This window comes from Ambystoma mexicanum, chromosome 4q (assembly GCF_040938575.1).
Source record: "Ambystoma mexicanum isolate Mex_15411 chromosome 4q, UKY_AmexF1_1, whole genome shotgun sequence".
Classification (NCBI taxonomy): domain Eukaryota; kingdom Metazoa; phylum Chordata; class Amphibia; order Caudata; family Ambystomatidae; genus Ambystoma; species Ambystoma mexicanum.
In genome coordinates this window covers 47897717-47925354 of record NC_090928.1, presented here as the reverse complement: position 1 = coordinate 47925354, position 27638 = coordinate 47897717, and the positions used below count along the sequence as shown (strand labels likewise).

The 27638-nt window shown below is 43.7% G+C and overlaps 1 protein-coding gene across 6 annotated transcripts in view; it reads left to right on the top strand.

Moving 5' to 3' along the window:
- ERMARD (ER membrane associated RNA degradation) overlaps nt 1–27638 on the top strand; it is a 1617289-nt gene that overhangs the window by 975595 nt on the left and 614056 nt on the right. For all 6 annotated transcript variants that reach the window (XM_069607434.1, XM_069607436.1, XM_069607435.1 and 3 more), the window contains one exon: nt 22797–22826. In XM_069607434.1, coding sequence (XP_069463535.1) covers nt 22797–22826 — 30 coding nt within the window. The remainder of the gene's footprint in view (nt 1–22796; nt 22827–27638) is intronic.

The following is a 27638-nucleotide window of genomic DNA, read 5'->3' as shown; positions in this document are numbered from 1 at the left end:
GAGGCAAGTAAAACCGTGAAGTTAGAGTTCAGAAGGCCGGATCCACTTTAAGAGGATCAGAACGAAATGTGTCCAAGGTCACACGGTTGAAATGCACAAGAGTCTTGCAAATGTTCAAAAAAGAGTTGGACCAAAAGAAAGGAACCCGTTAGAAGGTCAAGGCGGCCAACCCAGTCCAGAAGGTTAAGGGATTATTATTACCTTGTTGCAATCTTTAGAAAGGGAGGCCTGGCGGACACGGTACCTTAAAGTGGTGAGAATACTCCAGCAGGGGCAGTTGTTCCTGACAGCAGATGCAAGTCGGTGCTTCGTCCAGGGGAAGAGAGGATCTCGTCGGGGAGGAAGACAGGAGTCCGTTGCACTGCCAGGGAAGAAACCAGCCGCGGAGTCCTCAGCTAAAAGGAGCGGTCCTTTTATTCGCGGTCCAGTGTTAAGTGGCTATCCGGTTGCCGGGGTGCTTGGCACGGACAATTCGACCACAAGACGGCCTGGGATGCGAAAAGAAGAAGGTAAACTGGTTGTGCCCACCAGTCAGGGGAAGAAGCCTCTCCAGTCGGGAGATCTTCTCTGTCGTCGGGAAGTGGTGAGTCGGTTCCGCAGGGCTCCACCGGTGGTGTCGTCGTGGTAGGTCGGCTCAGCTTCTCCCTCGTTGGATTCTCAGGTCCTGTGGCGACTTCTGAAGTTCCAGTCCCCAAAGCCCTGCTTTTATGCAGCACACCCCCATTCACTCAGCCTAGCTGTCAATCAACCATGCTGAGTGGTGAGCCGGCCGGCTCACCACTTGGGCCAATCACACAAGAGTGCGACTTTAGTTACCAAGGTAACTCAGTCCAGGGTGCCTAAACCCCCTCCCACACCCCCTGTGGTACCCAGACAGAGTGGCACCACTTTTGGAGGCTTCTGTGGAGAAGCCCGCCAAAAAGTGGAACAAAGGGCTTGACTTGGAGTCACAGAAGAGAACACAAACGCCATTTTAGTATCGAGTCCTGGCAAAAAATACCAACCGGCGAATTAATAATTAAATAAACCGGCGGTATGTTCGAGGCTATGAGAATTAAATAATTAAAGTTGGTAGCCTCGAACAATGGGAAAATCCCATAGGGATATATTCGCGGTCGAATATAAAAAGTAGTATCCACTGCCACCAGCCAAAACTCGATCAGGGGGGACAGAGACGTGCCCCCTCGACTAACAGACCCCGGGGCAATCGAATTGCCCCGACCAGTACGTCCACAATATGATGGTTTGTACCGGTTTCTGTTAATAATTTGGGACTAGTAAAGCCAATGGTGACTTTACATGCCCTGGGAGACAGTAGTCAGTCCCAAGGTATGGAGTCTATTGTGGGGTGTCACTATGACACCCCTGTGTCACTGCACGGAGGGTGCTGTGTGACACACATAGTAATAACACATGAGACCCTATGGAGTAAAGGACCCCATAGCCCATGAAACACATTAACAGTCAAAGGAACACCATAAATCATGTCCAAGAGTGGGAGAAAGAGTCTCACCCTTGGCAGGAGAAAAAAACAAACTCCAGAAATCCAGCAAAGCTGCTGGGGGACTCACTAGGTTAGGAAATTCAGCCTAAAGAGAGAATTCTCCCTAACAGGTGTTCCCAAAGGGTACTGCATATGATTCTGCCTAACACTGGTGTACAGCAGTGAGGATCAAGTATAGTGATTACACTTAGAGTGCTGCTATTACCTTGGATCAATTTACTACAAGGCCAAACATTACTATAAAGCAACATTTTAATTGTGTCTGATATGGAAAGCTACAGTCAGGAGACCTTCCTTAGTTACACTGTTGATTATCTGAAAAATCTGTGTAGAGAAAGGAATCTCTCTGTTAAAGGCAAAAAGTCAGAATTAATTGAAAGGTTGTTAGAGAAACAAAGTCTGGAGAGTGGCTCTGAAATACCTAACCCTCCAGCAAATGTGGAAAATGATGAGGATGATAATGTGTCAGTTATTATGGATGAGTTAGATGAGGCAGATGTGTCTCACAATGTAGGCCTTGCTGCTCCTCTACCTGCTCAACAACCTCAGCCTTTGGCCACTGGGACCCCATCAGGCCCTACACTCAGTCCTGAATTCATTGCTCTAGAAAAGATGAGGCTTGAACTGGAATTCAAACGTATTAATGTTCAAACTGAACAAAAGCATCAAGAATTTACGCTCGGAGAAATGGAGATGAACCATGCCTTAGAAATGAAGAAGTTGTCTATTGAAAATGCTTCTCTCCCATAGTCTTCTAGGTCTTCCAGTCCTAAGAGACCCTGTATGCCTAAAGAAATTATTGGTATATATGAGGGTAAGCTTGATATTTTGGATTGGTTGGCAATGTTTGAGTATAACCATGGGATTCAAGACATTACAGGGAATCAGTTGCTTCCTTGGCTCTTCTCTAGGCTACCCACTGTTGTATTTGATGTTGTGATGGAGTTGGGGGAGGTGGATAGGATTTATTATTAGTGTGTGAAGCTAGCTTTAATTGCTAGATTTGGGAAGACCCCTTCCCAGTACCTTAAGCGGTTTAGGAACCTCAAAAAGCATGATGGTAACCCTTGGGCTACCTGAGTTTGTGAATGTTTGAAAAACGTAGATGGTTGGGTTAAGGGTTACAGAGTAAACACTTATGAAGGTATGAGAAATCTTGTTATGTTGGAGTCAATTTATGATGCCTGCTCTCCTGAGCTCAGACAGAACCTGGCTGTTTCTAAGGAGATAGATCCAAAGCAGTTAGCGAAGGCTGCTGACTTGTGGGTTGCCAACAGGGCTACTCACAAGGATTCTGGGGCAACTCAGAAGAAGGATGAGGGAAAGCAGCCAAAGAAAGATAACAAGGATAATTCTAATACCTCCAATCCAAAAGAGGGCCCCCAACAAAACAATAAGGGTAAGCCACAAGGGAAACCGAATTAGGCTAGTGTACCATCTGGACCCAAACCAGATCAAGGTCAGAACAAGCCCCCATTCATCAAAACCTTTGGGAAATGTTATGTTTGTGGGTCAACTGACCATTTGAAAGGGGATTGCAGATGTAAGGGTAAACCTTCAGGGGTCCACACTGTCTCCTTAGCCTTCTCCCAGAGGAAGAAGTACCTATGGCAAGGGGAAACTTTCACCTACTGGTTGATGAACCCATGAGAGTCTCAGGTAGTGTTTCTTTAGTGTCCCTGGGTTTGTGGGAACAACAGAATTTAGATGTCTATAATTCCATCCCAGATAATACTAAAGAGTATTATAAAGGTAGTGTTCTTGTGAATGGCCAGGAGACCCCTGCCATCAGAGACACTGGAGCCAGCATAACGGTGGTTGATGAATCATTTTTCGAGGTAGAGGATGTTGCTAAGGCACCCAAACCCCTAACCAAGTGAGCTGGAGGCCCTGTGCAAATGCTTCCCCAGTTACCAGCTCTCATCCAGTGCAATGACATGACTGTCAAGATACCTGTTAGTGTGCGGAGTGAAGTGCCTGGGAGAGTCCTGTTGGGTAATGACCTGAAAACTCTTGGAGTTGTGTCCAGTACCCCCAGGCCTCCCAGTAAGAGGAGACAGGAGCTAACTAGGCCTGCAAGGAAGAGGACCTTGAGAGGCTCTCCAGGGGAAATTGATGGAGGAAACTATCACCCCCAGTCCACAGGAATTGCTCACTGCTATTTCAGGAAAGAAAGAGGCAAAGGGGAAACCTAAGACCTCCAAGAAGAAAGCAGATAGCACCGCTGTGCTACCAACAAGGACATCCCCAATATTGTCCAAAGTCACACCCGTGAGGTACAACCCTGTGTGGTTGAACCAGCTTCTGAAGAGTCAGATATGGAAGAAGACATTACTCTAGTTGGAGATCTGGATCCTGTTGACCATCCTGAGCTGCAGTCTTTACTGGCAGAAGGTGTACCCAACAGTGCAGGCTTCAGCAGAGGACAAAGAGAGTGTCCTACTCTTGAAGGTCTTCGACTACAGGCAGCTTCTCAGCTCGATGGGCAAGAGCCTGGGAAGCATACGTTGCACTGGGAGGATGGCCTCTTCTACAGTGAACCGACTGAGTCTATCCATGGGGACTGCAAAAGACTTGTAGTGCCCCTAGAAAACAGACTCCAGTTCCTACAGTTGGCCCATGAGATACCTTTGGCTGGTCACTTGAGTTTCAAAAAGACAAAGGAAAGGCTCTCTTTATACTTCAACTGGCCTAAAATGGGTTCAGAAGTTGACAAATTCTGTAGGAGCTGTCACACTTGCCAAACCTCTGGCATGAGTGGAGCCGGGAATGTGGCACCTTTGGTGCCTCTCACAGTGGTGGGAGTTCCTTTTGAGAGGGTGGGCATCGACATTGTTGGTCCCCTTGACCCTCCCACATCTTAGAATTCGGGTCATCACACATAAATGTATTTATGGCAAAAGTAGTTTAGAATGGATAGTGTCCGCCCACGTATTCCTCATCTTATGATAATTATTCTTCGAGCTTTAGCTGCTTCGTAGCATTTTTTGACAGGGGCTGCTATGTGCCGTCTAGTCGCGTCTGTCCCTCAAGGGCCTCCGTTCGACTGTTGACATCACCATCAGTATGAACAGCGCACGCAGCGCCCGTTGGCTTCAGTTCCGTTTTTCCGAGCTAACTCTCTGAAGAATTATGGCGCGCTTCGGTTCTTCACTGAACTTCGTCACTATGTCTTCTCCGTCGGCTCCAACAACACCTAAGACAGGCTTCAAGAAGTGCCAAGACTGTGAATCGAAGATGTCGATCACCGACCCCTCACTGCATATGTCTGTGGTGTCTTGGTACCGGTCACAGTACATCCGACTGTAACTCCTGTCAGGCAAAGACCGAAAAGGCTCTGTAGGAGCATAAAGGTAAATTGACGGTGGGGAGGTTACCTTCGACGTCTCCTACGAAGAGTTCCAAAAGAAAATCCGATGAGTCTAGAGATTCTTCTCAACGGAAAAGATCTAAAAGATCTTGATCGAGAAGTCGATCGCGCCATTCTTTGTTGTCTTCTAAGAAGGCCATGAAATGGCATCACAGGTCACCTTCCCCCTCCAGTGATTCTTTGGCCAAGGTAATCAAATGTCTGGCTAAGTCGTACTGCCCAGCTAAATGGGATGCATTTCATAAAGTAATGCTTAGTCTTCGAGAATGCGGCCCGACCCCCTGGTGATCTGCATCAAGACGGCAAAGGGAAGTCGAAGACGAAACCATCAAAATATTATAATCCGAGCCATAAGCCGGATTTACATCTCGATCCGACGAAAAGCCGTCGAGGGCTTCAACAAGTCAGGAATCCAGTCCATCGAGGGTTCCTACAAAAAAACATAAAAAGTCGGTAACTCCAACAGCCTCGCTAACGCCATCGGCTTCGGAGTAATCAACGCCAGTGTCGAAGTTGACCCAGACAAAATCCACTCCACCTTCGAAGTCTTGTTAACAATTTCTTCAAAGTTGTTGCAGCCAATAGTAACTGAGGAAAAGGTTTTCAAACCCTTGCCAAAGAAAGACTTCTTTAAGTCTCTAACCTCCAAATGTGCCAGAGGAGTTGATTTCGGAGAAGTCTAGGTTAAAAGACTTGTATGATAGCCTACAATTAGCTGGTGGTATAGCTACCTATCCAGAACTGGAATTTGGTAAACCAGATCCTACTGACCACGCTGACTCCTCATATAGGCAACTTATGAGCAAGGTGGTAGAATTTTTAGGTTGGAGCAGGCCAACACCTTCTTTCAAGCGGGATGACCTGACAGATATTTTGGATCAGGGTCCCCAGAGATCCAATTTTGCCTTTTCACATTGCCCTTCAAAAAAGGGTATCAACAAATTGGGAAACACCAGAGACTGCGGCTGCAGTAAATACACATTTAGCAAAAACATATGGGCCATCAGCAGTGTCCCAGAGTACTTAACAAAGCACCAAACACCAGAAGGTTTGGTGGTTCAAGCTGCTTCATCTACCAAGCAATCGGCATACCCCTCTATCCCTCCTGATAGGGATGATAAGAGAGTGAATGCCTGGGCGAGAAAAATATTTGCTGCTGGTAGTTTGGCTTTAAAATCAACTAACACAACCTGTGCCTTGTCAAAGTTTACGTTTACCCTGTGTGACTGCGTAGCTATGGCGGCTGACCACATCCCAGAAGGAGAAGAAAGAGACGGCTTCCTATCTATCATCGAGGATGGTAAGGAGGCAATGTGTGAATGCCTCCAGTCAGGTCTGGATACTGCAGATAGCATCAGCAGATCCATGACAACTAGCACCGTGTTGCGCAGATTTGCGTGGTTGAGGAAGTCCGGATTTGCACCAGATGTGCAGTCTAGACTCCGCAATATGCCCTTTGACGGCTTGAGGCTGTTTGGCAGCCAGCCTGATGAAAGTTTGGAAAAGCTGCAGACCTCCGAAGCATCAGCTAAATCTCTTAGTGCCGCAATTAGACAGCCTCAACACTCCTACCCTGGTTCATCATCTTGGAGGGGTAAGTCCTTTCGATTCTACTCCTCAGTTGGAAGAGGAGGAGGACAGGCCAGTCATAGAGGTTAAAGAATATTACCTCATGGTGGATGAGGGAGAGGTGCTACGTCATCCCAAGTAGCAGCAGTTTTACCCTCAGTCGCTGCTTTAGCTGCATCAAAAACAATCTGAAACCTTGACTCACAAGACCCCGGTGGGAGGCAGACTTTCTCAGCATCTGAAAGAATGGCAGGGCATTACCTCAGATGCTTGGGCACTGAAAACCGTAGCCCAAGGTTACTGCCTTGCTTTTCAAAAAAGGCCTCAGGATCATCCACTGGGGAACAACTCTTTCAAAGTGCTGGATCCACTCCTTGTCCAGGACATTTTGACCCTGCTAGATAAAGGTGCTATAGAACCGGTACCTGTGGCGGAGAGGAACAAGGGTTAGTACTCTCCATACTTTCTAATTCCCAAAAAAGATGGATGATTGAGACCCATCTTGGACTTAAGAAACTTGAACAAGTTCCTCAGTACGGGCAAGTTCAAGATGGCTACCGTTTCCCAAATTCTTCAGGCTCTCCAACACCAAGACTTGGTGGTGTCATTGGACCTTCAAGATGCTTACTTTTATGTGCCTATCCATCACAAGCACAGAAAGTACCTGAGGTTCGGGGTTGGCGGTCCTCATTATCCGTTTCGAATTCTGCCATTCGGGCTGACCTCCTACCTCAAGTTAATGGCGGTTGTCTACCCCTACCTGGACGATAGGCTGATCACGGCACGTTCTCCTGAACAAGCCCAAGAACATCCCAGCGTAACCTGCCACTCTCTCTACAGACTGGGCTTCTCCCTCAATTACAAAAAGTGCCACATGATACCATCTCAAAGACTCCAGATTATTGCAGCAGTCCTGGATTCTTCCTCTGGGAAAGTCTCGCCACCCGAGGTGAGGGCTCAAGACATTCTGCAGATGGTCACCAAGTTTGCCCAACGTCATCCGGCCTTCGATTTTGTGAGTTTGCTCGGGCTCATGGCATCCTGAGGCCTGCCTGAGAATGAGATCCCTCCAATGGGCTCTCAGGACACAGTTGTCCCAATTCTCAGACAGGATGTCAGACCACCTTCAAGTTTGGAGCAGAGTCGCTCAGGATCTTCTGTGGTGGGCTTGCAAGGGCAACATTCTGAAGGGAGAATCTTTTTGGCAGCCATGGCCAGAGATAACAGTAGTGACAGACGCCTCACTCACAGGGTGGGGAGCACACACGAACGATCTGATAATCGGCGGTCGTTGGTCTCCATCGGAGTCCAAACTACACATCAACCTTTTGGAGCAGAGGGCTATCAGACTAGCGCTGAAAACCTTTCAGCTCTCTGTACGGAGAAAGAATGTCCTGTCAATGGTTCTACGTGATTTTTCCGTCGCAGAAAAGTCTGCGACAGAAAATTTTGCATGTGAAATGTACGAACCCCTCAAGCCCCGCTCACTTTAGTGAACCAAGTCCGACCCCACCGAAACACATAACACGAAAAGTTCCGACTTTTGGTTTTCCGAACCTTTCGTGATGTGTGTTTTAGGTCTTTTGGTGGGGTCGGACTTTTAAACTCGGTAAATTCGTACAATACCCCTGTTAATGATGGACAACACAGTGGCCATGTACTACCTAAACAAGAGAGGAGGTGTAGGGTCACTACCACTGTGCAGAGAGGCAATGCAGCTCTGGTTCTGGGCAATTGAAGAAGGAATCTCTCTATCAGCAGTTCACCTAGCCGGAGAAGAGAACACGGTGGCTGACGCTCTGAGTAGGCAGAGAACAGTCTCCCACGAGTGGGGACTAGCACAAGAAGTTCTTCAGGAGATCTTCACCCTTTGGGGAACCCCTCAATTGGATCTGTTCATGACCAGTGTCAACCGGAAGTGCAGACTGTTTTGTTCTAGGGCGCTTCCTCCAAGAGGAGTTCTAGGGGACGCGTTTATAGTGGACTGGGAGTTTCCACTCCTGTATGCATTTGCTCCAGTCCCTGTCATTCCTCACGTAACCAGGAGTTTGAGAAAGTTTGGGAAATCCATGATCCTAATTGCCCTGGATTGTGCCAGGAGGACGTGGAACCGGACCTTCTGGGCCTGTCCATCTGCCTCTCGCGATAGGAGGCTTGGGTACTCTACCCAGAGGTCAAGACTCTGAAACTTCACGCATGGTTCTGAGAGGTTGAGATACAGGGATTGGGACCTTCCGGATGACATAATGGAAATCTTGCTTTCGGCCAGATGGCCAGCAACAAAAACTTTGTACTGCTGCTGTTGGAACAAGTTCAGCAGTTGGTGCAGGGATAAGAATGTGGGCCCTTTTCTTTGTGACAAACCTATGGTGCTTTCTTTTTTATTACATCTAGTGAATCTGGGGCTCCAGATTGGAACAATTAAAGGTTACCTGGCTATGCTGTATATTTTCAAGCGCTCTTCAGAAAAGGATTCATATTTTAAAATCCCTCAGATTGTTCAATTCTTAAAGGGTCTTACTAACGTATTCCCACGAGTTCCTTTCCAAGTCCCTAAATGGGATCTTAACCTGGTGTTAACATTTCTAACATGCATCCCTTTTGAGCCAATACATTCATGCTGATTAAAACTGTTAATTTTGTAAACTGTTTGGCTAATAGCAATAACGTCAGCCCGCAGGGTAAGCGAGTTGCAGGCACTTTCCTGTAAACCTCCACCTACTGTTTTTTATAAAGACACGGTTGTTCTCAAGTTAAAAACTTCTTTCCTACCTAAGGTAGTCTCTGACTTCCACTTGTTACAAAAGATCATTTTGCTAACTTTCTACCCACCTCCTCATCCTGGAAAGGAGGAGGAAAGATCACATTGGCTGGACCCAAAAAGGGCTCTCAGCTTTTACATATCAGTAATGGCTAACATTTTCCAAAATGACCAATTATTAATTGGATTTACAGGCCCTAAATTGGGTTTACTTGTGACAAAACTGACCCTATGGAGCATCCTGGCTATTGGGGAATGTTACAGGTTAGTGGGCAAAGATTTGCCGAAAGGCTTGAGAGCACATTCCACAAGGGGCATGGCAACCTCTGCTGCTCTTCAGAGAGGTGTTGCAGTCACAGACATTTGTTCAGCGTCCACTTGGTCGTCTGTTCACAAGGTTGTGAAACGTTATTGCCTGGATTCATCTTCCAGTCCGGAAGAACAATTTGGAAAGGCGGTCCTTCATTCAGTCCATGATAACGGTTAAAACAAAATATAATTCATACTCCCACCACCAAACTATTACTGCTCTGGGAGTCTCAGAAGATGAGGAATATGTGGGAGGATACAATCCATTCAAAGAACAAGTTACTTACCCCTGGTGACGTTCTTTCGATTGGATGTTCCTCCCATGTATTCCTCATCACCCCTCCTAGCTTACCCCGTCGTAGAATGTATGTGTCTTTACACTTTACGTTTTCTTGGAGCCTACGGTCTATGGTACGCCTAGTAATTCCTTCCTCTACAAGAGGGGGAAAAACAGATCAACGGGCGCTGCATGCGCTATTAATACTGATGATGACGTTGACAATGGAACGGAGGCCCTCGAGGGACTTCGACTTGACTAGATGGCACACAGCGCCCCCTGTCGAAAAATTTAAGAAACAGCTGAAGCTGGAAGAATAATTATCATAAGATGAGGAATACGTGGGAGGAACATCCAATCGAAAGAACGTTACCAGGGGTAAGTAACTTGTTCATCCACCTGAATAATAGTATTCAGGAGAGGCAATGCTCTAGTTTGCTGAGATCTATTCAAGCTATGCTGCTCCAGATACCACAAGCAAAACTTGTGAGAGCAGGAAGACGTTCCTTCAGTTTTTTTAGCTCCGACACTCTGGAATAAATTACCTGTTAACCTGAGATTGGATTCCTCTCATTTATATTTTAAAAAGGCATTGCAAACCTTTTTTACTTGGCTGTATTGGTCTGCTCAGTTGCTCTTATCCTGCTGATATCCTGCTGTTTTTATCCTTTTATCTTTTTTATGATTTTGTATTTAAACTATCTGTTTTTATTGTGGTGTTTTTAATCTGTTATTTTTAGACTGTTTTTGATTGCTTTGTATCGGTGACTTGTATTTGTATTGATTCTGTGTATTTGTTTGGTATTTTGTATGCGCCCGCTTTCCTTTGGGCTTAAAACACGTTGTAAGTATTCAAACATAAACCTTTGCCAATTTCTCTAGCAGCAAAGGCAATTTCATAATCTTCGCTCAACTGAGTTTGATACCCACTCTAGAGATAAGTAACCCGTCTCATCAGCAAAGGTCTCAGTACCAGATTCTCTCATCTCTTGAATGAAACGGCAGTTTGGAAAAGGCTCTCCCAGTGGTTAACACACATCCCATGTAAAAACGTCCATCCCAGACCAATGGTAAACCGCTATAGGGGGAAACTCCACATGTAAAGTAAGTCCAATGTTAGGTGGCATGACCAGATTGAGTGAAAGAAAATGTTTTGTCAAAGGTAAAAGGTGATTTGTTGATTGTGATATTTCTCTTGGTGGATAGATCATGTCCACATGGTAATGCCCATAATTAAAGAAGCTTGATTAGTGTTGCATAGAAAGCTTCTGGCAGGGGAAGCTAGTCATATTTGCAGCCGGGTTCCAATGAAGGAAAGACGAGTTGGATAAGCTGAAAAACTCATTTGTGAATAATTACCTGAGCAAGACTTAATGACCATAAGATCTGGTAACTAATCTCAAATCACTGCAGATATAACCCCAATTAAAAGGAACTGATGCCATAGGGAAGACATAATCAATGTCATGCATAAGATGGTGGGACGAATCCAGGGAGATTGGACTAGGGAGGTGAGCATTCTACGCTTAAAATCCCCTATGTTACAGGGTATGCCTTATCCCTCTGGAGGTTGTTAGGATGCATGTCTGCACCACCGCCCCACCTAGACGATTTAGATTGCGAAAAAAATATAAAAATATGGAAATGAGTACTGGACAGTGTGGAGTGGGAAATCATAAAGGGTGAAGTTAATCAGTAGTGTTGCAATTTAATTATGTAGGATGTGGTATACATATATACACGACAGTTATAACACGAACTAACACCGCGTCTACGAGTCGGCCTGAATCCTCACAGGCCAAGTTTTCACAGAAGCACAGAACAAGGCCTAATCTCTCGTCTCGCCATTGCATCCCGATTCCCAGGCGCGGCAAAGAACACACATATGCCCCCACATCATTTAGGCCTTTGAACTAATTAGGTAAGAATGTGTACAGTCAAAGAAGCGAAGGGCTACGGCGTAGCACCAAGGTCGCATTCCTGGGAGAGAAGGCAGATGTCTTGTGATGCCAAAACACTAAGATTTAAGACACTAGCACCCCCCAGAATGACAGTCATTCTATTTGAACTACCATATGTGCAGGGAAATAGTCTCTAAATCTTTTGTGAACTGTATTGATTAGTAGGACACTAGGCTCACCGTTGGAGAGGTGAACTGATAAACGGGAAAGCGGAGAACGACATGATCTATGCCTTGTGCCAAGGAGAGCCAAGAATGATGCCCATGTAGTGGGGAGGGCATGGTGGGGATGAAAACATGTCTGGGATGATAAAAGGGCTGCTTTGTTCGCTAGGACCAGGCTGACCTTGAGGTTCCCCACTGAGTTCACGTTGATAACCAGGTGCATGTCACATGGTTAGGCTCGAAAGTAGGATGGTGCCAGTTGATGATAACCAATTGCTTTGCGCATTCCATGATGGATGAGGACGTTACTTACGTATGGTGAAGATGAGCGAGAAGACAGAAGCAATTAGAGGATGGGCTATATGTAATCATTAGCATGTCAATAGGCGGTAGCCAATGAGGGTGGGGGATTAACACTGTTTATCGAGTGCTTCATGAGTGACGATTTGTGTGCTTTTAACTTGAATCTTGTACGAAAGAGAGCTCTTCGGAAGTGGATTTGTAATACCCTGTCGCCTTATTCTTTTGTATACAAAATAAAAGCTTGTGTCTTTCTCAAAAAAGGGTGCACCTTGCCTTTTTCCCTAGCGGGTTGTATTTTCTTGGTCTGATCGCTGGGAGCTGCCTCACATAGTGACTCTTCATTGGGGGCAGAAAGCACAATAGGGGATATAGCTCAACATCCCTCACCTCCCTTTTACTAACACCATTTGCATGATATCCAGGGACTGGTGTTTACCATGATCTTACACATCCTTTAGTAATTACTGAAATGGCTTCTGACCTTACCTGTGTTCCATCTCCTTTGATGACTAAGGAGAAATACGTAAACTAGCCCCCTTGGAGGATCCTCCCTGTAATAACCAATCAGACAAGGCTTTCACCCGGCCCCACAAATGTTAACTGTGTGAAGGAGATCCAAGCAGGTTTCGCCTGAGAGAAGGGAGTCTGTCTGTCTGACAGAGCCGGACATATACCAGGAGGGTGCCAGAAGATGCAGCTCCCGGCCAACCAATGCAGCCCAGAGAGGCTGCAAGTAGGAGGTAGAAGACCCTCAACCAGCAGAGGCAGAGCCCACCTGAGAAGTTGCATAAGCAACTCTGCTGAGACCAAACAGCGAGAACGAGGAAACAGAGCCTTGACCACCCGCCGCATAGCCCAGTTGTGTAAGCGGTTCTGATAAGAGAACTGGCCTTCCCCTACAGCCCTCCCAAAGAACATTGCTAAGAACTGCCAGGTACACAGTGACTGATCGGGAGAGTGAGGCAGACGAAAGAGAGAGAAAGGAAGAGAAATGCCCTGGAGTGGGGAAACACAGAGTCAACCCCAGGGTGGGGAGTGAGAAAGAGAAATATTCCAGAGTGGGAGTGGGTTAGGAAGAGAAGCATCCCAGAGTGGGGAGTAAGAAACGGAAGCACCCCAGAGTGGGGAGAGGGAAAGAGAAGCGTCCCAAAGGGGGGATAATCAGAGAGAACCCCAGAGTGGGCCGAGATGGAGAAAACCCTGGAGTGGAGGAAGAGAAACCCCCCAGAGTGGGGTGCAACAGAAACTCCCCTATAGAGTAAGGAGGGACGCCTCAGAGTGAGGAGAACCAGGAAAAAACACAAAGGGGGTAGCAAGAGAGACTTGAGGGTGGGGAAGAGCAGAGTGAACACCTGAGTGGGAAATTGAGAAGGACTGAGATGACAGAAGAGGAAGAAGGACTGACACAATCCTCAAGGCGAAGAGACAGGAATAGCCTCAAAGGAACTGCAAAGAGACAGAGCGACTGGGGGCTGGGACCCGCGGACACCAGACCAGCCTACCTAGAATTGTATACTTTGAAATGGAACTATGTCCCAGACTCTCTCTCAGGGGGGACAGGATTTTGGGAGGGGCGGTGGGGGGTGGCATTCAGAAGCCAGCAACCATCCCTTCCAACCCAAAATCCCCAAATTGTGTTCCACAATGGGCACAGATCCAGCAGTTGGCCACGTTCTGAGTACAGGTGTACTGCCAGGTGCCATGTAGAAAAATTGTCTTGCTTTCTATCTCAGGTTGTGGGTAATCTATTCTCAGAGAGATGTATTACCCTCAGCAGGGTCTACAATCCTGTTTTAACTCGCTGTACCTTTCACAGGCTATTTAAGCCATGTTTATTCTCAGTTGAGCGGCTCACACATTTTTGCAAATTTTGTAATCCTTGGGGTGCCGTCCTATGTCACTAAATATAGTACAGACAGGTACTGCTTGCTGGTTCTTGAGAGGCACAACTTCACCTCAATGATGATGCCCAACAAGGACAAGGCTGAAACATGTTTCTGGGGTTGCTGGTGGTACTCTTTTTCAGAGGACACTTGCCTAACATTTCGGTGTTCAACTTCCATAGTGGGTAGGACCAGATCCATATGCAAATTAATATTTCTCCTATGTGAAAGGTACAATCAGCTATAATGTGATTGAAGACCCTTGTGAGTAGGCTAGATCCAATAGAACAGGTCATTTGTGCCGTATTCGTTCTCAGAAAGGGGGCTTCCACATTTTTGTAAATGCAATAGATTATTCATGTACACTTTGCTAATAAAACAATCTTGAGGAAACATGTTTCAGGCATTTTCCAAGTAGCATCACAAATAACAAATTGTCATGAAATTGACAAAGAAATCAGTTATTTGTTATGCAGAAAACAAATAGGCAGCCTTCTTGTGCACCATCACAATTTTATTTTTGTTTACAATGAAACATTCTTTCTGTGTATGCATATTTTTTCATTAATCTCAGAGCCCAAAATGGTAGAGCAAATGATCCTATCCTTAAATGAGTAGCCACATAATAAAGCTTCCCTATCTTGTAGCGTGACGTAGAACTCCATTAATTCGCAATGGTTTATTGTATTGGCTTTTGAAAGGGTAATACAAAAATAAGTAAATGCACATAATAAAATGTTGCTAGTAAGTGACTTACTATACTTTCTGTGCATCTTCTGTAATACGTTTTGCCAAGAGTTTCAAAGAAGGACAAAAGGAAAGCAATAAAACGTGTTAGGAATAGCATAATTACCCTGCAGTACAGTCAGTAGTACATTATACTATTTACATCAAGTTGCTAACATGCACCATAACTAGAAATATGGTGACCAATGTGTAATTGAACCACAGTTTTATGGCTGACTAAGCAGTCATTTATGCAGTTACCCCTCTCCCTCATTTTAGGTTAAGTGATACAAAAGACTGATGAAGCTAGGAAAAGCCGGTGAGTATTTTTGCTGTCCAAACAGAAGGTCTCTGGTTTGACGAGATTCCAATAAAGGGAAAAGCATCAAATGAACAGATAAAGGGGTACCAAGCATGGCCATTGTCTGAAAGCCCAGAATGAGAACAATACATGTGTCTTCTAGAATTAACACAGTAGACTACCAGAAGAACTTTGGGAAAATATAGTTTGTAGTTGTAAAGGTTTATATATATAGTTATAGACTGGTTACAAGAGGAATATAACCCAATTTGGGAATGTAAGAGGCTTTGTCAGAAGGCAGCAAGGAGAAGCACCTCGCAGTTACTAACTAGGAAGATATGACCTATTCCTTGTTGGGGAGAGGCAGAGATTTCCACAAGCCCCATTGCTTTGTCTTCAGATATATGTGTAATAATAAATTATGTTTGTTGCATCCTACTGCGTTGGTCTCCTAACTTCTGTTTTGTATGAAAATGGTTGGGCGGCTCCTTTTAGGTGCACTAATGGATGGTGTACTAGGCAGAGCAAGAGCCCCATGGCTCTCCAGAAGGGTGAAAACATGGGGTCCTGCCTGCCTGGGGTCAAACTCCTGTTAAGGGGTGGGGTCCTAAATCGTAGCCCGTGGATGGTTAAGAGAACACACTTTAAAAACAATATTCACAAACTTACCTCCTTATCTACTAATATCAACATAGTCTTCAGAGCTATCAGAAAAGGGAGGGAGTAAAAAGGAAGTGGCCAATAAACAAGCAGGAAAGAAAATCCTCTTTAGAGGCTAAGCAAAGGCAGCCAATAAAAATGGACTTTAAGCATGTTTTGACATGATTTTGCTGGCAATAAATGGCATTGCCAGAAGTGTGGCAAGGAATGGTAGAATGCCACCATGCCCTTACAACACTCCATGCCATTTGTATGCACTACTAGCACTAAATCACCACCTATGAGCCAAATCCAAAAGGTAGTAAGAAGATTATCAACTGGATGGTCTTACACTTTGAAATAGCAGGGATTGTCAATGCATTGGACATGTTTATGTTTAGGTTTTGCTTTCTGTTAATCAGGCTAGGTCATGCTTTCAGCATTTGTCTTTGTTTTATCTTTTTGCTATTCCAGCATATCCAAAAGGTCAATGGAAAATGCCCTCCTTAATTATATGATATGGCATTTATAACGTGCCTGTACACAAGTGTTTCTAGGGGCGACAAGACAAGGGGGTGGGGAACAGAGGGAGGACAAAACAACGATCTTATGAGGCCTTGTGTCATTCAGATTGCACAAGTGCGGGGAAGTGTTGCCCCATTGATAAGGGATTATTGGAGGGATAAGATAAGGAAAAAAAGTCACACACTGATCAGACATTCAGCCCTAAATTAGGAAATTAATGTGATCTGTTTGGAAGAAAAAAAAAAGTTTTGGAAGTGTAAACATTTTTTTATTAAGAAAATAGTGTTTTTAGTTTACATTGAAACTTTTTACACTCCATTTAATTACACATTCCTTATTGTAGCACAATTTATATACAATTTAAAAAAAATGCAAAATCCATTAAAACGGACAACATAGAACAGTATATTACCTAGCCTTGGTCCCAGAACCTTTGCCAATCCTCTCTCCCTGTTGTACAGTCAGTTCCAGTTCCAGTTTTAGAAAAATAATTTCTAATAGCTTGCTAAAAGCTAAAATCATAGCTTGGTTTGAAGTGGTCATCAACCTGCTCCACAACAGTAATGTTTGAACTTTATCCGTCGAGTGAACAAAAGGGCTCAATAATCTGATCCTGTCATCCCTAAATGCAGTACAACCCAGCACTAAATGAAACGGAGATGCCTTTTCCGTATCACCACAGGCTCTGCAACAACGCATAGTCATTGTTAATTCCAGTTTCTTCCAGCGTTGGCAGTACATTTAGCAGAAATTTAAAATCCAAATCCCTCACCGGGAGAAGCACTTCCAGTGTTGGTAGTACATTTAGCCAAAATTTAAAATCCAAATCCCTCACCTGGAGAAGCAAGCGAGCAATTACGGCTGTTTTTGCGCAATTTATTACCAGAAAATAAACTGCACTAGCAAACCTATTCAAGACTTTGGGACATTAACTTTACGGATAATTCTTCCAAGGACGTTGTAGGACTGTATTGGCCAAGCACGAAGTGTGAGGGGTTTCACCATACTCACCCTGTACTTTTGAGATGGAAATGTTAGTATGTATATTCTTGGGGTTGACTAAAGGATATAAAGTAATTGTTTATCCCTACACAGCTTCAGTCTTTCTAGATCTGTCACATCTGTGCTCTTGTCCCATTGCCAAATCGTGTTGTTCTTTACATACTCAGTCATTTGATGTAATTGTTTTCAATTCTTCGAACACTATACGACGTTGATAGCATTTCCTCAAAAAGGGATTCAGATTCAATCTGTTTATTAGACAAAATTATATAAATATGAGCCCATGCTAGGTTGCTCTGCCAATTTTAGTACATACAAGAGTGACAAGCTAGGCTTCATATATTGGGCCCACCATGATACTATACCCAACTCAAGGCAAATAATACTAATTGGAGTAGATTTAGGGAGACCCAGCATCACCCTCCAGATTTTTCCCTCAAGTGAATCTAACATCTTTTGTTTTTTAAATAACATTTTGCACCCATATAGAAGCATTGCCGCCACCTTTAACTTGTACAACTCAATTAAAGGTATTAGGGAAACCATACAAGGTTTAGACCTCAGGACCTTCATTAGGGATATACAGGGCAGGATCTTTTCATTCATGTTTTTCCCTTTGAATAGGAAAAGAACCTTTGGAAGATATTGGAAAACCCAAGTACCTAATTATTTCAACCTTGGCGACCGGCAATTCATTCAGTTTCCACGTAAAGGACTTTGAATAGAGTTTTTGTGAAGGTCATTATGAAAGATTTCACTGGGTTAATCAACAAGTTATTTTTACAAAAAAAGATCTTCCCACTCTCTCCTAAGAATTATGCAAACCAGTCTGTGTGTAATCCATTAGCACCAGATCATCAGCGTATGCCAAAATATTTAATCTTAGATCTTTCAACCTCGGAGAATAGCTTTCCCAGTGTCTACTCTCTACCAAGAGATCTGCCGGGTAGAGATTAAAGAATGTGGGGGCAAAAACGCACCCTTGCCGAACCCCTTTTACAATAAGGATCATATTAGATATATCTCCCTGATTGTTCAGCCTCACCTTTACTGAGTTTCCTGAAAATAATAGTGCAAGCATTTTTCCACTTTATTAATTTGTCCCACAATTTATTGATATTAAAATTGTCAAAGGCTGCTAAATGCACGGATTTTCCAAACTGGCCACATATATCCGAGACACAGGCATTTAGGGTTAAAGTACTGATTATATTCCAGATGCCTTTCCAAAAGCCTGTTTGCAGCAGTCTGAGGATTCCATTTGACTCCGCCCAAGCATTTGGATCCCTAAGCAATAATTTTGCAAACATCTTTGCTGAGGAATCTATTTATGGAATGGGACGATAATTCTCTAACCTGGCTCTGTCCCATCTCTTAAAGATTGGTACAATAAAAGCACTCTTCCAAGAACTCTGACAAATAGAACCCTCTACAATCTGTGAGAACAACCTAAAGAAAGTTTCAGCCCACAAAACCAGATTTTCTTTGTAACATATGGTTTGAGACACCATTTGGACCACTAGCTCTAGAATTTTTCAGCTCCCCAATAATGATCTCTGTGTCTAATCTATCGAAATTTCAGAAACCCCTCCATCCCTTTTTGCTGGTTATCTATGCGTGGTGCCACACAACCCACAGTCGCTTAAGATTGTGTGGATAGTTAGTTCACCTATTGTTTCTCTGAAGTATAAACTGAAATTGGGGGACAAGAGCTTTTCTCATTCGATTGTCTACCGTTGCAGTCCGCGAGATACTGACAATTTTGGGTGAAAAAACATTCAGCTTTTTATAGTTTTTAACATGGAGGCAGAGAGCATTAGAAGCATCCTATTATTTTGATGAAACTTGACCCATAACTTCATGTAAACTAGTCATTCTACCCACCCATCTACATTTCTATCCCATCTTCACCCACTGATAAGTCATTTTATACCCAGGATGTGCCTTGAAACACTTGTGTATAGGTGTGTTACAAATACCATATCATATATATCATATCATATTAAGAGCAGTGCAATATTAGTTATCAACACAAGAGCTTTAAACTTGTGTAGGCGGTTATTTCTTTCCTAACAGATATATACATGTTGTTGGTCATGTATTATTAAAAAACATAACTTTGTTTTCTATGTTTTTCTCATCTTGCTTTACCAGAAAGCAAGCTGTAATGGCAGTACCTGTAGAATAGCAAATTATAAGTCCCTGAAAGTAGTTGGATAAAGGGGCGGGGCATGTTTGTTATTTCTTTCTCAAAGACGTTTGTATCAATATCTTGAAGTCAATGGTTTATAATTCATGAAGTCATGAAATAGGATTGCTTGATGTTGAAGGAAAATGTAATTATCTGTTATCAGAGTTCTCTTTCTTGTACCTCCATCATATTTACAGCCATCCCATCTTTTCGCCCCTTGCACGTTTCTGTGAAGGGTGTGCTGTGAAGGGTCAGAAATAAGAGGCGGACACAAAGTTATAATGTTTTCTTTGTCAGACATCTTTATTAAAATAAAAGGGTTGAATAAAGGCATCTGTCCCTATCTTAAGCAGGGTTTCCCTGCCTAAGAAACTAAACCTAAAGAGCAGTCTGTGTCTCGTCAGAATTATACAAACTGTCCTTGTGTCCAAAACATCCTAATCTGACCCTCACACTAAAACTGAACAACTAAGGGTGTAAGGCAATGTCTTTCACTTAAGTTTGGCAAAAATGTTCTCAATTAGGACAAATAGCTAAATCCAACAAAAATAGTCTTTTTCAAGGAGAAGTCCTTGGCTCCAGAGGGTGGTGCCCTTGGTACAACGCTCATTCATCGCCTGTTTCTTTTCGCAGGTATTTTTGCCAAAACATTTTTATAGAAAGATATAGGGGGTGGGTAAGGGCATATAACAGATACGGGTGGTGGGAGGATAGAGAATAAATAAAAGGAAATGGGTGGTTTGGGAGTAACCCCCAAATTAAAATTTAGAGAGTTTTTTCAGCGAAAATACACAGATGAATGAACATAGAACTGGTCCCCTTGCCCAGGATTGTTCAGGTAGGATGGCAAAAAGTGTCTTGCTCAAACAACAGTTTAAGTATAGCAAAAGTCTCTTTCAAACAAAAATTCCTTAAAGGTAGCAACATTGTCTCTTTCAAAAGTGTCTCTTTCAAACAATGGTTTTGTAAGGATGACCTCCTGGTATACTCCCCTTCCAGGAATCCTTTAGTAGATTCGTCAGATCCCCTGGTATATTTTCCTGCCGGGTTACAATGTCTTATTTTTCCTTATATTTCGAATGGATTGCCTTGTGTACTCCCTTTCCAGGAATCCCCTTCTGTGGTCTTGTAGAATCACTGGCGCGCATCTCTGCAAGGTATCTTCCCCCCCAAAATGCTCACAGCCTGATGTGCTTCTTTCCACAGGACTTCTTATCTGAATTCACTCTCTTTAGTATAGCACAGTTGTAAACCTTAACTGTGTCTATACTTCATTGGCTTGAGGTACTACTTGTTCCAACTTTCCCCACATTGATATTTCATATATGGGGACTTGTTCAAGTTCTGTCTTTTAACTTCTTCATTTGTGTTCATTTGCTTTTGGTAATACTTGCTACAACTTTCCCCATACTGACATCTCATACATGAGGATTTGTGCATGTTTGGTCTTTGTATTTTAGTTGATCGGTATTCAAAATAGTTTCCTAATTGCTTACATGCCTGTTGGTACGCCCCGCGGTCCCCACTATCTCTGGGCAGATGCACTGGTCTCTGGTAGCGTTCCCTACCCATGCAACATTGCTGCGTTGAAGCTTTCTCTCAGGGATGGCATTTCCTGTACTGTGGATCCTCTCCCAGCTCTCCTGCCAGCTCTACCTTAACCTGCCGGTAACGACAGCGTCCCTGTTAGCTCTGCTGCTGCTGCCGGCTCCTCAATGGTTCTCCCACTGTGCCTGCTGTATCTTTTGTGGGCTTGTGCCACGCCAGTAGGTAATGCTTGCGAGTGGCAGTGTGAAACTGCCTGCTTCTCCAGCATGGCTCGCTACCATGCTGCCGCCTTCTCCCTCGGCACTGCTTTCTTCTCCCATTCCTGTTCTCCGAATGCAGACACCATTTTTAAATATGCAAAACAGGGTGGGGGGGGGGTCTGGGAATATCTCTACCAGCACGAACACAGCCCAATGACCTGTTCTTGGGTGAATAACCCCTGGGAGAGACTCTACCAAGTCTTTAGCTCACTGTCCCTTTCACGTAGAAGACATTTCCCTACATATCAGTCTTTGTTCTGCCCAGACCCCCCTTTGTTTTACCATTTTTAAATATCCTGTGCCCTCGAACTTCATTACAACAACTGGTCTGCAAGTTTAGCTTGGTGTTTCCTTCAATCCACATGAAGTCCGTATTCCTCTTGCTTGTCTCAGTACTTGAGGCTTTATGGGAGTTAGAGTCCATAGGATTTCTGGGACTTCTAAAGTGATATTGTGCATGGTTTTGGTTTAGAACAAAAACATCAGAGACAGGAGATGTTGGGTGTGTGTTATGTGTAAATGAGGCATGAATGGTTTTCTGCTGAGAATGACAGTATGCCATCAGAAGTTTAGGTGTCAGAGGGTTTTCTTCATGGGGGAGGGGAGGGAATACTGCATCTCTCCTAACTGAGTCATCCCTTGCTCCCGGTAGTCGTTCCCGCCAACATAATCCTCCCTTATAATACCAACCTAAGGGTCAGGATCAGGTAGCGGCTGCTGTCCCCTGGCCATGTGGTAGGAGATCATCACTGGGGAATCAGTGATGATTCTGCAGGATTCATTACAGTGCTGAATCAGTATGTGTTCTTACTGTCGCTGACCTGTTTACTTTCAGCCTTAAGGGACTAAAGGCCTGTAGGTTATGTTATAAGATTCTATTTGAAAATAAGACTGGGTTACTATTTGTTTTGGAACCTCTTTCTTGAACGGTGACATGTTGCCATTGTCAAAAAACATACATTAGGTTTATTTTCGAAAACCTTTTATGTAGGGCGCACAATACAAATAGTGAGCCAAGCAAGTAGAACAATGGGTAGGCTTGAGGGTAAGCTAAGGAAGAAAGTGCCTCCTTCCATTTAAAAAAATATATATCTGAAAAATAAATAACAGATGGAAAGGAATGGATCTCTTTGAGTTGTGTGAGGAATATTTTAGAATATGAAAATGATTAAAACACCCCTCCCTTTATGAGATATCATTACAGGTAAGTATGTTTTTCATTGCCTTAACCATACAGATTTTTTTTGGGTAAAATCACTTTCTCTTACCTAATTGAAATCTCTTTAAACTGAGGCAATTATGGATGCCAGACATTCAGTGATTGAAGTATTTGAATTATATAAAGCATGTAATCACTTCTCATAGTCCAAATACTTCTTCTGATCTAGTGGTTAATGCATTATGTCTGTTTGTAATATAGATTATTTTATGATTTTTGATAATAAAATATCAAAATCATGTTTGGCTAACACTGTCATCTGTTTTTGTTTCCCTCTTGTTAAGTCTGCAACTCTATATACAACATTTGATGAGGTAAGAAAGAAAACGGACCTTGAAAATATTGATCACTGTTAATCTGTTATGTGCAAGCGTTATTGTCTTCTGGTCTTTTAATCACAAACAGCATCATGAACACAATAGTCATCAGGAGCCTGTTCAACAGGTACAGTATCCTTTATAAAAATCTAGCTTCTTCACCTGCTGGAGCTACCAGTGTACGAGATTCTGTGACTATTTATTTATTTTTTCATTTGTACAAGCGCACACAGCCTGGGGGCCATCTAGGCACTGGTTACAGATATTGAGTACGTATGCATAAGGTTAATTGAGAAGATGGGTCTTTAGGCGTTTCCGGAAAACTGAGATAGGCCGGCTCGGAGCTTATATACACGGGTAAATTGTTCCAGAGGCTGGCTGCCATGGTAGGGAAGCTGGAGCCACCAGCTCTTTTGCGTCTGAATCTAGGTTTGACCAGTTAGTGGCTCTGGGTGGATCTTAGAGGTTTTGATGATGTATGAGGAATAATTGTCTGGGTTAGGTAAGGTTGGGTAGACATTTGTGCGTAATAGAGATGCTTTTTAAAGTAATCCTCTCTCTGACAGGGAGCCAGTGTACAGGACTCTCTGCTTCAGAGATGTAGTCAAATTTGCCTAAGTCCAGTGCTGTCCGGAGTAGGACCACCGCAGTGTAAGAGAATTATTGCCATCAGGTAAAGAGAGGGATGGGCAGCGAAGGGATTGTACAGTAATTAGAATAGTGTTTCTGCCCCAATTACCTACCAGTAATCTATGTTACATGAAGTCACACTCTTCTCCGTCACATCCCTTAATCATTGATTAGCTTCCCCTCCTCAACACAGGCACCCAGCCTCCAAACTTGAAAGAAACCCTTTTCCTTTGTTTTTATTTTGTAGGTGATGATGCTATGTGTAAACTGTTGCAGATAACACACAAATCACTCCCAAACACAGACACCATGCAAATGCTTTTATTGAAATATGAATGGGCTCTTTGGCCGTCTTCCTCTTTTGTCTCAATGCACCTACTACCCAACCCAGCTGTCCTTAGCCTCAGGTTAGTAAATATTGATTGATCTCCCTTAGTATGCCAATCCACTTAATGAACTGTGATACTCACGTAAAGGCCTTAGGCCTTATCTCCTCAACTCCACCAGGGACTTCTTTACTTTCCCTACTCTAGCCAGTTGTTGGTGATCTAAACCTTCTTGGTTTGGTGTTTGCCGCTCACGCTCTTTTTCTGTCCTGTCCTATTTGCCTCTACTACAATCATTCTCTCAGATCACCCCTCTCTACTCTATTCCCCCTCTGTCACTCCAATGTCTGTCATACCTTCTAGGCCTCGCCTCCACCTTTCATTGTTACTCCTTTCTTCTACTTACTCTTACTCCACCCTCCAAACTACCCTGCAAACTACCGCTCCTCCCTCCATTTTACCACTCCTCCTTCCAAACTACCACTCCCTCCTCCACACCACTGCTACCACTGCACACACTACAGCTCCCGCCTCCAAAATACTACTACCACTCCAGCCACCTTTAACTCAGAAACCCCCTTTCAGTCAAACACTCTCTTCACATTTAGCCCTCTACTCACCTTCTCTGAATCACACTTGCCACACTTTCATATGCACTCAGACCGGATTGCCACTTGCACTCACTAACCAATATAATCACCTTCTCCAGATATCACCTCCCCACTCTGCTGCTTCTTCCCCCCTCCTGTTGGTCTCTTGGCCTTCAACCTCCTCCTTCTCTGTCCTCATCGGAATAACACACACGTCCTGCTTCCTGTGAACTTGTTTTATTCCCCTCCCTCATTCTGGATTGGCTCTCTGTCCCTGGCCAATCTGGCCCTATCTTCCCCACCTGGAACTTGTTGAAGGCAGCAAAGATAACAAGTAGTGGGCTAACTGCTGCACTTCCGTGCAGACCCACCACGGAATAGCAATGGTGGCCTGGGAAGTTGAATGTCCTTGTTCATGTTAGGGGGCCTTGTTCCTGGCACCCCAAAGGTTTGGGTCCCTCGTTTAAGTTCCTAATGGTCTAGGGTACTTGGTGGTGGTTGTACATGCTTGCTGCTATTACTCTGGCACATCACACAGCTTCTCTGCCTGCCGAGCGTGGATGGCGTTGCAGCACTCCTCTCTCTGTTGTTTGCCAGCCGCGGATCGCAGAACACTGGGGTCTGTCTACTAATGGTCTGGTAAGAGAATAAGCAAGGGGGGAAGGCGGGGCGCAACGAGTTGAGTTATGGTCGTTAATAGGAGCGCAAGAAGCATCAATTCAATCCTTAAATATAGGTACACACATTAAGTTGTTTCAGGTGTGAATGGGTCTGTCAGTCTAAGGGCCACCCAAGACTGCAATGGGGAGCAGAGAGAAACAGAACCTGTTAATTGCTAACAGGAGACCCACTAGCGCACTCTTATGGGGATAGGAATCCCGTATTAACTCTCACAACGGTATTCTGGGACAAAAAATCCACAGGACCAGTGTTAATATTACATAAACAGAGTAATCCCATTCAACATGCCTGTTAAATAATCATTTAGTTCCTAGCAATGAATTTGTAATGAACTGTAAGTATGTGAAGGTGTCTACTACCAAATAACAGACACTACACTAATTAAATTTCATTTTTTAGTATTCAAATCACAATAGTAAATAAAGAGGAACGTCAATTCTAATACACCATTGACATAACGATTTCCAAGTTGAAGTCACACTCTTCTCATAATCCACTTGAAATGCAGTGGTAAGGTACATACTTGTTTTATTGTCACACAGAGATGTAATCCACATTCCTATAAACATTCAAAGTCTGAAATCTGATCCTAATAGGCTCCTCAGGATGTTATGTGTATGCCGACGCGTTTCGGATACAATCCGTCTTCAGGGCCTGGTGCCTATTGTTCCTTATGAAATTCAATTCTGTTTTCATTGTTGTCACTCATTTAAAACCTGAGAATAAAGATTGAAGGGTCTTTTAGTAATACATTAGTAAATGTTTGTCTTAATATGCTTTTGGACGTTTATCCCAAAATATTACTGACCTTGGGGTCTTGGCCAGTGTATGTGTACAAATCCAAGGTATATTAATCCCAAATCGCTGGTCTGGGTTCCGAAAGTAGCCTGGTTGGCCGTACTTGGTAGAGTAACAGTGCATAGCATGTAGCCGTGGGGCGAGAGAAGGAGTGATCGTGGTCGTTCTGCCAATCACCTAAAAGAAAGGTAGGTCGTATTAGAGAGTGTAGCGTGGATGCTAATGTACTCACTGAGGTACGACCGTGATAACGGCTCCCCATATGAGTGAGCAAATACGTGATTATTCAGGGCTCATGATCCGTGGTGGACGTTAACTGCTAATATACCATGCAGACCCCACCATGCTGTGGGGGCCCAATGTTGTTAAGAGGTATTGGGTGTATAAAGCATCCCTGCTCGAAGATTCTACTCCTATAGAAGGGACAAAGCTCACCTGCCGGTTGTATCCACCGCTCGTCTGCAGTAGTGAAACTGAATCGCGAACGCTGTGCAGTTTGTATATCTTGCGGTTGCCGAGTGACACCCACGCATGCGCGGTGTGTCACAAGGCAACCATCTTGGTGTGGGACTATTGCTATGGCAACGTCCCTCGCTGCCTTGGGGCATTGCGGATTGAAGAGTACAATGTCAGTCGGGCATCCTGTGGGCCATGACTGTGTGTGGTGTGGGTGGTAAGTATGGGTACATAACTAGTGACTGGGTGGGCCTCGTTCCCGAACAAAGTCGGTTGGGCGCCCCTAACCCTGTCTGATTCCAAAATGCAAGTGTACTGCCCGTGGCACGCGCGTCATCGGGCACCAGAAAATCATTTGTGCATGGTTATGTATATAACCTAACTCCGTCCAGACCTCTACTAAGCCGGCTTTTACATGGATTGACACTTATCAAGACAGTACAGTAATTGTTATTCATTCAGACGGAAGAAAGTCCTTCGGGACTCTTAAACATATTAGAGTTCAAAAAATTCACTTAACATTTTTACAAAACGTGTTGAGAGATGGAAACTTAACACTGCAACCATAATGCTGAACCACAACACAAGTGTGTCTTAAGAACCACAACCAGTGATGTAAAGACAATAATGGTGAAAAGGCATCAAGTATAAAAATTGTGATGGATTAAACTTGAGTTACTAATGGTCTGGTCACAGACTTGCTGTGACTGGTGTGCTGCGTTTGACAAAGGTTTCACTTGCATGTTTTTTGCTGTTTCTTTATTCTGATGGGTAGTCACTAGAAAAGACACATCTAATGGAGAAATACGTAGTAGGCATAATCAAATAAGCACTTTATTAGCATTCTGTTCGTACTGTAAAAATCCAGATGACATTGAATTGCTGTATCATCTATTTATGGAATGTCCAGTTTTCAATATCTTGAAAAAAGTTTTGTTTTTAAGATTTGTTGATCATGAGCTCTTTGAAGATCTATTTTGGTTTTGTATGTTGTCGGCCAATGAAAACTCTTTAAATATTGCAGTCATCAAATGTTTGTATAGAATTAATGTAATCACTATTAATTGATCTATTAATGTCTCCATTTTTTATACACTATTTTAAATGTATCAATCCTGTTTTTATGAAATGTTACGTATGTAAATTGCAACTATTTTGCATTTTTCCATAAGTTTATGCTAAAGGTTACTTGATAACGAAATGGCAAATAAATAATAATAACAAAATCACAAAAGACGGTTTATAGTGACATTTTCGAACGTCACATTTTCGAAATGCCATTTTTTCGACACAAAAATGGCGGGAAAAAAAATTGGAATGTTTTTTTT